This window comes from Phaethon lepturus, unplaced genomic scaffold (genome assembly GCF_000687285.1).
Source record: "Phaethon lepturus isolate BGI_N335 unplaced genomic scaffold, ASM68728v1 scaffold54966, whole genome shotgun sequence".
NCBI lineage: Eukaryota > Metazoa > Chordata > Aves > Phaethontiformes > Phaethontidae > Phaethon > Phaethon lepturus.
The window spans coordinates 9,984-23,156 of record NW_010546599.1 but is presented as its reverse complement, the minus strand read 5'-3'; the positions used below and the strand labels follow the sequence as shown (position 1 = coordinate 23,156).

General features: G+C 36.2%; 1 protein-coding gene across 1 annotated transcript in view; it reads left to right on the top strand.

Moving 5' to 3' along the window:
* Positions 1–13,173, top strand: part of LOC104622520 (vacuolar protein sorting-associated protein 13D-like) — a gene marked incomplete at its 3' end in the record, with an annotated part of 41,933 nt that overhangs the window by 19,404 nt on the left and 9,356 nt on the right. Inside the window, 12 exon segments of the mRNA XM_010289337.1 lie at positions 677–767; positions 1,321–1,447; positions 2,361–2,541; positions 3,547–3,729; positions 6,389–6,608; positions 7,076–7,286; positions 7,431–7,602; positions 8,837–8,949; positions 9,411–9,620; positions 11,590–11,855; positions 12,032–12,165; positions 13,087–13,173. The exon segment at positions 13,087–13,173 is cut by the window's right edge and continues 15 nt beyond it. Coding sequence (XP_010287639.1) covers positions 677–767; positions 1,321–1,447; positions 2,361–2,541; positions 3,547–3,729; positions 6,389–6,608; positions 7,076–7,286; positions 7,431–7,602; positions 8,837–8,949; positions 9,411–9,620; positions 11,590–11,855; positions 12,032–12,165; positions 13,087–13,173 — 1,995 coding nt within the window.

The window sequence follows — 13,173 nt, the reverse complement described above, 5'->3', positions numbered from 1 at the left end:
CACTTGAAGGGAAGCTGAAGTGGCATGCTCCATGTTCATCCAGTGGAGCTGTCATGGGTAGAGTTTGACAGAGACCCTCCTAGTCCCATCCAGTCTGCTGTATGCCTGAGAGGCTAAGGAAAGTGCAAGTCTTGTGGGCAGTGACTGTTATTTCCCTGAGACAACAGAGGGCACAAACTAAATGTTTGTGATCTCTTAAATTATAAGGTTGCTTCAATATTAAAGCTCTGACATACTGAAATGGTTACTGTAGTGTTCTAGGTACTATGGAGCTTATTTTTTTAAAAAGTTACATGCTTTTATAAATACATATAAATCTCTATACATATGTATGTATAAACATGTATTTTTAAAAAAAAATGTATATACATATATAGTCTTTGCCCAGAGGTCCTGCAGTCTAACTTAAAAATGGCAAATGTTGAAAGAGAAAAGGATGGAGATAACAGTGCTATGATTTGTTGATGACCTGATGATTCTGAGTTGCTTGGGAGACCTGTTAGTGTGCAAACAAAGAAGTAAAAAGGTTGCTTTCTTCCAGTGTCTCCCGATCAGATAATTCTTGTTTGCCATTTATGTGTTACAATGCAATTGTCTTGAAAAAAAAAAATAGCAAGATGTTCCAACTATGAAGTCACATTATTTAATACCACCCTTTTCCTTTTTGTTTGACCAGGTCCATTCTTTATCGTTAGTACTGAATAAGACAACTAGTGAGCTTGCTAAAGCCAGTGTGTCAAAACTTGCGGCTCACTTGGAAATGATTGGTGAGTAGATTGGATGGCTAAGGTTGTATGTAGATTGAAATAAAAGGAGGTATGCACTGGAGTTGTGATTTGAAATGCTTTTATTTTGGTTCTCATTGGTTTTTGTGTGTCTTTGTTTCCTGGGGAGGATGCACATTCTCTTCCCACTGCTTCTTCCGCTGATTTTTCAGGCTTGATTTTAAATCCTCACAGCCCTCCCAGTTGTCAAACCCAGGATCATTTTTGCTGAGCTTGGCTAGGGTTTTAATACTTTATTTTGACAGAGCAGAGCAATAGTGTATATTACTATTTTAGAGAAGAAGAGAGTTCTATGTAAGTTTTTACAAATCAAAGTGGTGTGATCACGTTATGTGTGTAAAGCATAGTTATGTTTGGGTTAGTATAATCCTTCTAGCAGAAAGACGTGATTTTCTTTCAACATGAGGTTTAATGTTGAATTGAATGGGATTTATTTAATTACTTGTAACAAGTTTATCCCCCTAATAGAAACCTTTGTGTTTTAGCAACTTATCTGTGTTTGAGGATCCTAATTGCCTATCTTTTTGTTTTGCAGAGGGAGATTTAGCCCTGCAAGGAAGTATTGGAAGTCTGTCCTTAAGTGATCTTACAGCTCATGGAGAATTTTACAGAGAACGTTTCACTACAAGCGGTGAAGAGGCACTCATTTTCCAAGTCTACAAGTATGAATTTAAACTACTTGTTACTCAGTATTAACACCATTAACTCCCCACCCCACAGAAAAACAAACCAAAACCCAAACAACCCCCAAAAAACCAAACCCACAACTGTCAGGTCTACATGATTCTGATTTGGATGCTTGTGACTTCAATGAGACTTTGAACATTTTCCGTAACAAACTTAGGATTTTTAACTTTTCTTTGTCCTGCAATGTACATGGCTTATCACGAAAAACTGTCTTTTATTTCCCTCTGAAGATGTTCTTAGAAGTATTTAGGTGACAGATTGTTCCTAGATAAAATAGTAGTTGTTTTTTAAAAGTTGGAAGAGGTTTTCAACTTACGAAATAGTTAAGAAGCAATGGAAAAATCTAATTTTGGAATTAAGGGTTTGCTTTTGTCATAGTGTATTTTTGGAGTTGTTCTACTTTATATAAAGCAATAATTCTTGTCCTGTGATGTTTCATGGTTTTCCACCCCCTCCTCCACTCACTAGAATTAATCAGATTAGAAATTATCCAAGTAATGTTATGGAATTAATTTGAAATGTAACAGCACACTGATTTGGAGTTGAATCTACATATTATCATGCAGTAAAGCACTCACCTTATAAGCCACTGTTCAGATGTATAAAATCACCAAAGGTGTATCTGTTAGATGGAGGGATCAGAGGTACACTCCAAATATAGAATTTTCCTGTTTGCTTAATCAAGCAAACTCAGTAGCACCTAAGTATATGTAATCTAGAAATAATTAGTATAAAACCAGTTTTTCATATCTAGAAGTGAAACAGTTTTAATTATCTACTGTGAACATCAGTTAAATCCTCTATATTATTACTTTGAATGCAAAAAAATTGCACTATTTGTAAAATCTAGCTGAGAGCGCTAAATTTTCCTTTCCACCTTTATCATAGGTATGGGAGGCCAGATCCACTGCTACAGAGGGAGTGTGATATTCGTGTCACTCTGCGAATGGCATCTGTTCAGTACGTGCATACCCAGCGTTTCCAGGCAGAGGTGGTGTCTTTCATCCAACATTTTACTCAGCTTCAGGATGTCTTGGGGCGGCAAAGAGCAGCAATTGAAGGACAAACAGTATGTCTGGGGATTTTTCTGTTCTTTCCTATCCTACTTTTGGAAGTGCAGTATAAAATTTATGTTAATGCATCAACTCGGTGAGTTGAAATGATGCGAGGTTTTGGAGTTCTGATGTTAGTGGAGATTGCTTATACTCACCTTGTAGTTAAAAGACCTTATTTAGGACCATTCTGCTGCTATTTGAAAGTGTAGAATACCAAATTACTTAAAACTTTGGCACCTGGATCCCGCCGTATGCACGGATACAGGTGGTTTCCTGTCTTCGTGATGCTGGACAAACAGGGCTCAAGATTTTATCTTGCCTTTTTCTTCACTGTTCACCAGGTAGTTATAATACCTGAATAAGGAGAACCAAGTGAGAAGTCCTTCTGTTGTACTCAGGGATATGTCTTTGATTAAGTATGGCGGTCCTGGTAAACTGGAAAATCAGGTGCTGAACTTCTGCACAATAGAGTATATAAATAATCATGACAGTCATAGCCTACTTTGTACAAAACCTAACGTGGGAATGATTAATACAGTTATTAGTCTTGTTTTAAAAGTCACTTCTTAAAATTGGAAGAAAGACAGTTAATACTTGCATATACTAAAATGCTTCCTTGTGCATCAGTTAGGAATTTTGAGGCTGATTTTGAAATACCTGTTCTAAATGATTTTTTTTTTCCTTTTGTAAATAGTTTTTCTCAAGTCATCTTTTAGTGAGCTGAGTAGTGTCTGTTATGCCTCTTTTAGTTCAGTGATGACAATATGCCTCACTCCTGATTGCTGCACCTGTTGCACAGGTGTGTGCGGTTTGCATTGTAGTCCTTTTTTAACTAGCCTTTATTCTTTGCCTAAAACAACAGTTTGAGGTTTTGGGGGGTGTTTTGGTATAAATTTTATCACATCTTAATGTTGTAAATCAAGGAGTAGTGTTCCTGAATTCAGTACTAATCAGTGTGAAATAATCACCCACTTCCTATATTATTTAACATTTTTTAAATGAATTTTTGCTCTTCCCAGGTAAGAGATAAAGCACAGCGGGCTTCACGAGTTCTTCTTGATATTGAAGCTGGTGCACCTGTTCTACTTATACCTGAAAGCTCGAAGTCTAACAGTCTTATTGTAGCTAATCTTGGAAAACTGAAAGTCAAAAACAGATTTCTGTTTGCTGGTACACCGGGTACTTTTTCATTAAAGAACAAGGTAAGAACATTACTTCTTAGGTCAGCAGCTTTTGGTTTTTGTAGTTCTTGTGTATTTTATTTCTATATCAAAATGGTAAATGATTCTTATAATTTTACTTTTGTGTATTTTACTATGTATATTATTTGTATATTTTACTTATGTATACACTTTGGTACTACCAGTAGTGAGACAGTCCATGCCAGTGTGCTGGGTAATCTTCAGGTCTGGCCTGTCGCTGAGAGTACCCAGCTGCTCCCGCCTGTGCCTGCACCTGGGCTTGCTTTCGGAGACCTTCAGGGCTCAGGGGAGGCGGTTCTGTGGAACTTGCTAGAAATGGCCTTGTTAGGAAGCAGGACCCAGCTGGGTGCACACCTGAATGTGGGAGCGTAATGGGCTTTCGGCTAACCCCATTTAGGAGCTTCTTCAACTCTTTGCCAAACAAAATTTCAGCAGTGTGAGTAGCAGAAAATAGAGATCTGTGTTGGCTGAGACTTGCTGGAACACACTGGAGAGCAGAATTGGTTTTAATTTTTTTTTCCTGCTCTTAATGAAACTGAGTGTGTGTAGTTGCTTTGATTAGGTGAAACCTAATGAAAGGTTTCCTGTGCATGCTGGATCCTAAGGCTAGGCGCAGGACAGGGAATAGTTGGTGTTGCTGTTGAGAGATGCAGCTACAAAATTTGGGGTAAGAAAGATCCATCTTGGTTGGCTTTCTATATCTAACCCATGCAACAAATGGGTAGTTGTTCTGGGAACCCCCTAATCTCATTTTAAAGGGGGGCAGAAATTAGGTGGACTAAATTGCTGCAGCAGTGTTGTGGTGTGTCTGTTACCTCTATCTGATTTATACCTACCAATGTCTTTACTGTAAGGAAATATTGGACTGTAATATTGAGTTGTCTTCTGTGCTCTAGTGTGCTGATGTATTTAAAGGTTTGTAAGTGGTAGATTCCTAAATTAATGTTAGAAGGTAAAAGAAAGGATGTACGCGTAGTAATTTTAGTTTAACTTAAAAATACTGTGTTATGTAGCACTGTAGAAATTTGGGGGGTTGAAATGGGATCAGGTGGGGCTTTGGGGTTTTTGTTTTGTTTAGCTTTGTTTTCATTTTTTCTCTGTGCTATGTTTATTTTTGAGGATCTGATTTTACAAGGCAGTGCATACAAGGATCCAGTTTTATTTGAGGTATTTCACATCTTTATAGTAGTGTTCAGGTGCATTAAAAAAACACCAGAAATTTTCTTGTGGAATTTAGCAATTTAAAAATTCCTTTATACATGAAAAATTAGGTTTCTATTCTAAAGACTGCTGAATTCTGTAAGAATTGGATTTAAATTTGCTGTGGTGTGCTCTTTATGCATGTTTGAGGAGCTATTAATTTGGATTTATTACATAAATTCTGAGATGTATAGATGATGTGATGATTTTTCTTTGCATGTACTTTCCAGTTTTGTTCTTACAGTATAAAGTTAAATGTTAATGTCTTCAAATTTTTAATCTTAAAATCCTTGATCATGGCTGCAATGAATTTCTCCAATGAATAATATTTAAAAATCACGTAAAGCAAGTAAGATTACTAAAACCAGGAAGGAAAGTTTATGGGTAAGGATTGTGCAGTGACATCAGAAGCTGGATACAAAAAGAAGGTGCAAAATGGTAGTAACAGTACTGCAGCCACAGGTAAAGTGAGCAGTCCCAGAGTAAGGGGCCAGCGGATCGATTGTTTTCTGCTTGGACATGTGAAGCTGAACAAAATTGAAACATGAGGTTAATGAATTTAAGTCAGGCCAGAGTAAATGAACTCTGAAATTGGCTTCAGAGTATAAAAGTAGTATGTGAATCTGTTGCACCAGACATATGTTTTTGGGAGAATAAATTCATAAAGTTGATGTGACTGTTTTACTAGTGAACTATGCCTTTTGCAGGTTTTTAATGCTAGACGGCATCATGATAGTGGAAAAGCTCGTAAGATTTCCAATGGATATGTGGTGGTGGGGAGATGTCTAAAAATTATACAACAATATAAATGTGCTTTCCTTTTTTAATCTGTGGGGATTTTAACAATAAGGCTAGAGATTTATTCTATGTTAAATTTAGCTACTGCAGAAAAATTTTGGGACACATTTTGGTATGATGACTGAGTTATTTAAAGCGATGAAATGATAACTTCATGTATAGAAGAAGTGTTTGTTCACACATTCTAATAAAATATTAAGTTACTGACATGATCTTCCAGAAATAATGGCATATCTTGTTTTCATCATCTGAAAATGTTCTGAAAAGCAGCTTTAAATATATTAAACAATCTTTATTCTACAGAAATGCTTAGTATCTTGACAGTCTTACCCCTCTATTTTGTATTAATTTCATTTACCTGGGATTTTTTTTGGTTTTGTGCAAAACCCACTAGTTTTGAATTAATTTCTCATTGAAAAGATTTCACAACTTTTTTGAAAATGTTGCTGAAACAAACTTTTTTTTAAAAAGAAAATATTTTAATCTGCTGGTAAGGTTATAGGAAAAAAGTTTGGCCATCTTCCTACAGTAAAAGATACTGGCATTCAAATAAAATGTTTAGTTTTTGACAGGAATTTGTTGCAGCTTGAACCTCAGGGATATTGGTTCTTTAGAATTTAAATTTAAAATCTATTAATTACAGAATTACTTTCATTAGCAGGATTCAGTTCAATTTTCATCTCCTTTGGGAACCCCAAAACATAGCATGAAGAAAACAACAAGTGCCGATGAATCAAAAGTAGCGATGGAAGGATTGTTCATGAAAAAAGCATCAGGAACAAACATTTCTAGGCTGAAGAGTGAGCCTATGCTGAGTGCATTGAGTAAGCAACAAGGGCAACAATCAAAGCTACCTATTGTACCAAACCCTGACAGCCCAGGTATGTGATAAATAGTAGGAACTCCATATAGCTGCTCTTTTTCCTTGTAAACCAATGCAGTGCAATTTTGCTTCTATCCTATGTGACATGAAAAAGTGAGGCTCTGTGTCTAAAGATTGTAGATTTTAAAAGAAGTGACTTCTTAGATTCAGGGTTGATTTTTGCAGCTTAAAGGATTAGTGAATTGTAGTTCAGTTTCTGGAAGAACAATCCTGCAATTTGGACATGTTTTGAGATGTATATGGCAGACGTATAAGGACTGTAGTTGGGATCTTAACTGAGAGTTTACATTTACCTGTGAATGAGCTTGGTATCTGGTAGTTACAGGTATAGATGAGTGTGAATTAAAAAAAAATTTTGAATAACTTCGAGGAGAAACTAAATTTGTTTTTAAAGTAAGTTGCATTAGTGTTGTACCAGTTCTTTTTTTTTTTTTTCTTAATATGTTATTTCCTGTGCATTTGCAGAGGATCACATCTGCCTCTTAGACTGCATTGTGGTTGATCTGCAGGACATGGACATATTTGCTGCAGAAAGATACCAGAGAGAGTATTCAAAGGCTGTGGAAGATACTGGTACAGACTTGAGTTTTCCATCCTACTTCGTGAGGCAGACAGGAGGAAGCCTATTAACAGAACCTTTCAGACTGAAGTTACAAGTAGAGAGAAACTTAGACAAGTGAGTTTAGACACTTCATGCTGTCAGCCTAAAACCAGTAATAAATTATTATTAAATAAAATAAAATACTTTTATTGTCTCTTAGAAGTATTGCCTGCTGTGTTACAGCACTTTGAAATACTGAGGTTTTTTCCTGTGTTACAGAGAGCTAAGTCATACAGTGGCAGACATATCAATACACGGCAATCTGTCATCAGTCCATTGCTCTCTGGATTTGAATAAGTATAAACTGATACGTGGACTGCTGGAGAACAACCTTGGGGAGCCTATAGAAGAGTTCATGCGGCCTTATGATTTGCAGGATCCAAGAATTCATGTAAGAGGCACTTATATGCAGTTGAAATTCTGTCTTGAAATGTCTGGGTTTTTTGCTGAATAGGCTAAATGTTTGATATTTTCTTGTAGTTTATCAGGTGGACTGGTAGATTTAAAAAAAAAAAAAATACAATTAGGTAGACAAACAGCGAATGAACATTTTTGTAGATACTCCGGTGAATTTAGGTTTGTTGTGGCAATGCCATTGCCCTTTCAGGTGTGGCTTGCTGTTATGGTTGCTTCATGTTTCTGAGATTGTAATCTTTAGAAGAGACAGTGTGAGAAACAGCCATCATTGCTCATAGCTGTTAGTTTGTTTTAGGTCTGCTGAAATATATCAGTGGGGGAGAAAAACAAATCTGTGAAAACTGTACTTTTTTTTCTGAAGTATTTAGGCTGATCTGCTGTTGCAGTATATTATTGGTACATTAACAAGCTTAAGATTTTTCCCCTTGAATGGAGCTTTTTGGAGGGACTTGATTATCTTGTCATCACGTGCAGCATGATGATTCCTTTCCCAATGGTGTCTATGACATTCCTTAAGACTGATGAGACTGTGGAATGTATATTACTTTGTGTTAAAAGCCCTCTTTTTGTCCTATAAATCTGACAGAAGAATTTCAGTAATAAAAGCTTTATAGTGGAGCTTCCCCCCCCCCCCCCTTTTTTTTTTTAGCGGATTCTCAGGTGTTGCCTGTTGGCTGTTATCAAATACCAAATTTTCAGGAAGAGTGTGGTCAGCACTTGGAAATAATCGATATTTATCCTTATTACTGGGAAAGGCAGTTGTTGAACAACTGTTTCCTCTTGATCTTGTAGGGCTTCTAAGCATTGTCTGTGGTGCACAACAGTAACCTTTGCTTAAGAAGCAAATATGTGAGCACAGCAGGGGGGAAGATTGCTAGGAAGGATCTAGGGTTCTCTTTAAGAGAGGAAAGAATAGGTAAGATGCTCCTAATACAAGCATGCTCTTCATGTCAGGCTTTTCACCTAAAACTTTTGTTTGAGAACAAAGAAGCTATAGAATAGTAGTGTGAAGATGGATTAATAGACATTTTTCAAGCTGAAGGCTACACTGTTGAGACATGTAACTTTTCCCCAGCAATGGTTAACGAAACTCTTTGAAGGAGAAAGACACTACAGCTGTTTGCATTTGTTTGAAGTAACAAAATTTAATTCAGGAATGAATGTTAAACAGATGCTCTTAAAATGATGTTGCTGTGTTCCACTTTCAGACAGTTTTGAGTGGAGAAGTTTATACTTCTATGTCATTCCTCATTGACATGGTTAATGTAAGTCTGGAACTGACGGATCCAAAAGGAAAAGATGGATACAGCTCTTTAGCTAGGTATGAATTTTCTTTTGTTACTGAATACCTTATCTAAAATTAGTATGCTCATCTGAGAGATTATAGGACAGGAATGAACATAGTACATGAAATTATGGTTTAATAGTGCAATGAAATAGAATTTCTTAACTAGAGTCTAAATTGAGAGTTTCGGCTGATCTGAAGGATGAAGGGCATTGACGCTGTTCAAAAGGTACCATGTGTGTCTTTCAAGTTGTCCTTGAAATCACAGTTCAGTAATCAGTTGACTTGCCAAAGACAAATGATATTCTAATTAAGAAAATGCTGAAAGGTAATCTTTTTAATGCTGAAGGCTCTATATCAGTGGAAGATATTATGGCACACAGTCGATGAAAGATATCAGCAGTATACCATGCATGCTTCTAGAACAAGTGACTTTTTCTAGAAATAAATGAGCTATAAGACTCTTAAATGTATTATTTTGCTTTTTATTCTCCTAGGTTTGATTTTAAGAAATCCAAATTGCTTTTTGAAAGCTCTTCAAATGGAACAAAGTCTGTTAATTTGGTTTCTCATTCCATGATGGCATTTGACACGCGTTATGCTGGACAGAAGTCTGCTGCAGGCACACCAAACGTGTTCAATTGCATCTTTCAGTCATCAAAAAATACTAGTAGTCCAGGAGCAATCCAGATTGAATTACACTTCAGGTTTGTTTTTAATAATGACACACTGATCAGGATTGTCTTGTTTTTAGTACAGCTGTTACTAATGTAGATAAACATGCTGACATTGTATTTAAATCCGAAGAAATTTTTGGGATGGTCAGTGGTACTTCATAGATTGACGTCTGCTGTTCTTGACTGAAGGTGGTTGGATTCCCCGCCCCCCCTCCTTGTTGCAATAAAATTTAGATTTGAATATGTAATGAAGCTTATGAAGTTCTGGCCCATTAAAATCAGTAGTGCTTAAAGCTTAATAAGTCTGGCCTATCACTTGTATGTTTGCATAAAACCATTATCATAGAATTTTTAACATATGTTGCGCAAAAGCTGTTTTCCAGTAGGTGTCACACTTGCCTTTCTGAGAGAATCAAATAACTACAGAAATGGCACCTCTTTCAAAAAACAATCTCTACGTTCTCTTCTGTATTCTGTCCTACCCTGTTTTTCCTTATGCACATCCCTTGGAATGCTTAAAGACATCACAGTGGATATCTGTTTTGTTCTAATTTAATATCGAAAACAGGAATATAAAGTATAATGTCAATATTTACCTGTATTGGCATGGTGTTTTGTTCAGGGATGCTAACTAACAAAAAAGAGGATGAGGTGAGATGACTAGAGAGGTTGCTTTCACTTCTGATCAGACTCACTGACCAAACTAAGTTTTCTAACTCTTTTATAAGCGTGATACCTTCTGAAGCAGTTGCAGGAGTACTGCAGAAAAAAATCTCTGGACTATTTTAGTCCAATAGAAAATCTTGAAGACATTTGTTCATAAAAACTAACCAAACAAACTTCAGGCAATTGAGAGAAATTTGTTGTAAAGATTTGGATAATGCATGATAGTTTTAAGTACTTAATAAGTTTGTATTTGGAAAGATACCAAGATTTTGATTTGAATAAAACTAAAAAGCCATGGGATTTAAAAAAAAAAAAAAAGAAAGTTTTCATATAACTGTTGATGCAGTATCTGCCTAGATCAGAGGTTAGTTTGCACAGTATGGCCTAATCTGGTTTATCAGTGATAGTTTCAGGAATTTTCTTCCCAACTGTTGTGCTTTTAAATTTTAGCCACATAAGCATGTGTTACGTTTTTACTGGTGAGAGCATCCTTGGCACTAGATGCAAGCTTTTGCAGAGCTCAATGATAGTGTTATACTGGCTCATGCCTTTTGGAAATATCCTGGAGAGACAGGGAGGGTTGAAGGCTTTTACTGTTGGAAGCAGTGCAGGCAGGCTGCTTCTCACAAAGGAATTACAGTTCTTTAGAGATTTTATAGTTCAGAATGCGTTGGATATAAAATTGTTTCATGGTATTTAAGCACTTAGATTAATCTATTTTCCAGTTAGCATGACCAAATATAATTGGTATTCCAGATCATGAAGCCAAACGCTTTTATCCCTCCTAGCCAGATATTGAACTTTTAGCATCACATTTTGAGTAAGGCTAGCATTTTTTCTGAATGACAGAGAAGCTTCCTGTGCTGCAAAATGCTGTCAGGGTGTGAGAGGAAACACATTGTACATCTAATCTTTTAGAGCGATACGGAGCCAGGTCTAAGTTTCACAGAGAGTACATTAGGTTTGATACCGAACAGATGTAAAATAATAATAAAAAGATCAGTTTTAAAATTTGAGACTGGCAATTTAATATTGATAATATAGATGTATTAAAGGAGCTTTCTTATTACATAGTTTTTGAATTAATCTTTTGTATCATTACAGCTCAGGATTCATGCAGTTAAGATCTGTTGGGTTTCTGTGGGTACAGCAACTTGATGAATTTCAATCTGTTTAAATATATACATATGTATTTTAAAGGCCAGACACTGTCAACTAAGTGTACCCCTACAAAGTTCCATATAGTTCTTACTTGCTAGATACTGATAGTTTTCTGCATCACTTTAAATATATGCAAGATGTAAAGTTTGTATGTATGCTTCTCTCTTAAAAGGTCTACTAAGGATTCCTCCAGTTTCACAGTTGTTCTGAACAATCTTCGTGTGTTTCTAATATTTGACTGGTTGTTACTTGTTCATGACTTTTTATACACTCCTGGAGATACCAAAAAACAGGAAAATCAACTTTCTTCCCGGCAGCGAACTTATAGCAGTGAAACAACTGTAGTTCCAAAAACAGTGAAAAGTGGAGTAGTTACAAAACGTTCGTCGCTACATGTGTCTGCAGAAAAACAACTGGAAGTTAAGGTTAATGTGACAGGTAAAACTACTCTTCTCTAGTGTTTTTTATGAGCTTTTCTGACTAAAAGCCATGTACTAGTGGAAAAACAGGTCTGTCAAAGACAGAAAATCAAGAAACCTGCCACAAATGCTTAAAATACCATAATGGTATTTCCGATTGCCCTGTTTATTTGTCTTTTTCTTTTCGTTGTTAAGGAACTGAATTTGTGGTCGTTGAAGACATGTCTTGTTTTGATACCAATGCAATAATTTTGAAGGGGACTACTGTTCTCACTTACAAGCCCAAGTTGTTAGATCGTCCTTTCTCTGGTAGTTTGTTTGGCATTGAGGTAAGAAGAAATAAATTTGCTGTTGTAAAACATGTAAAATTAGAGGAACTTGTGAAGATACTTTACATATATATACAACAGGAGTAGTCCAGAGATGATTTTTGAAGTTTTAGTTCCTCATCAAATGCTCTAATTCTACAGCAGTTTTAACAATGGTTTTATCTTGTTTCTATTAAGACTTAAATTGAAACACTTGACTATAATCTCAAAATACTGCTAGTTACTAATCTAGTTTCCAGCCATAAACGGTCAAATTAATTGAAAGCTGAGCAGTGACTGGGTGGACAGAAGGTCAGCAAGCTGTAATCATAACTGACTTGAGGTGAACAAGCAGTATCATGCCATTGGAATATGCCGGTAGGGATCTTTTGCGAGTAGGAATTTTGAGTATGCAAAGCGATACTTGCATCCTTTTCAGCAGAGTAGGACCACAGCTGTAGTGCTGTGGCCAGCCTTGGGGAAACAGAGCTGAATAAGCTCTGAATAACTGGTAAGAGAGCAATAAGAACACTCAGAATTGAGAGTTACGTAATATATTGGGAAAGTTTAAAAGAACTTGGTCAGAAGAAGAGGCTGTGCAGAGATGTGGTAAATCCTAAACGGTTACTGTAGACCAAAGAACAAAGCATTTTCCATATCTGTGATAGAAAGAGTAGTGGAGTTAAGCTTAGTAGTAAAGTGAATATTTGGTTGCAGATGAGAATCTCTTTTCCTGAACTTGCAGCCTAGCTGGGCACTGGAATAAACTGGAAAGATTTTGGAATCTCTGCTGTCTTAAAGTTTACAAAGGAATTGTCTGTAGAGAACAGTTAGTTTATGGCTATAGTTCATGTTTTGTGATAGTCAGTCTTTGATTTCGAGGTTTTTGTCAGGCCTGTTCTCTTGGTTCCTAATGTTTTTAAAACAATTTGTAATTTTTAGGTTTTTTCATGCCGGTTAGGAAATGAGCAAGAGACCGCACTGTCAATTATTGATCCAGTACAAATTCAGATGGAACTTGTTGGGAAT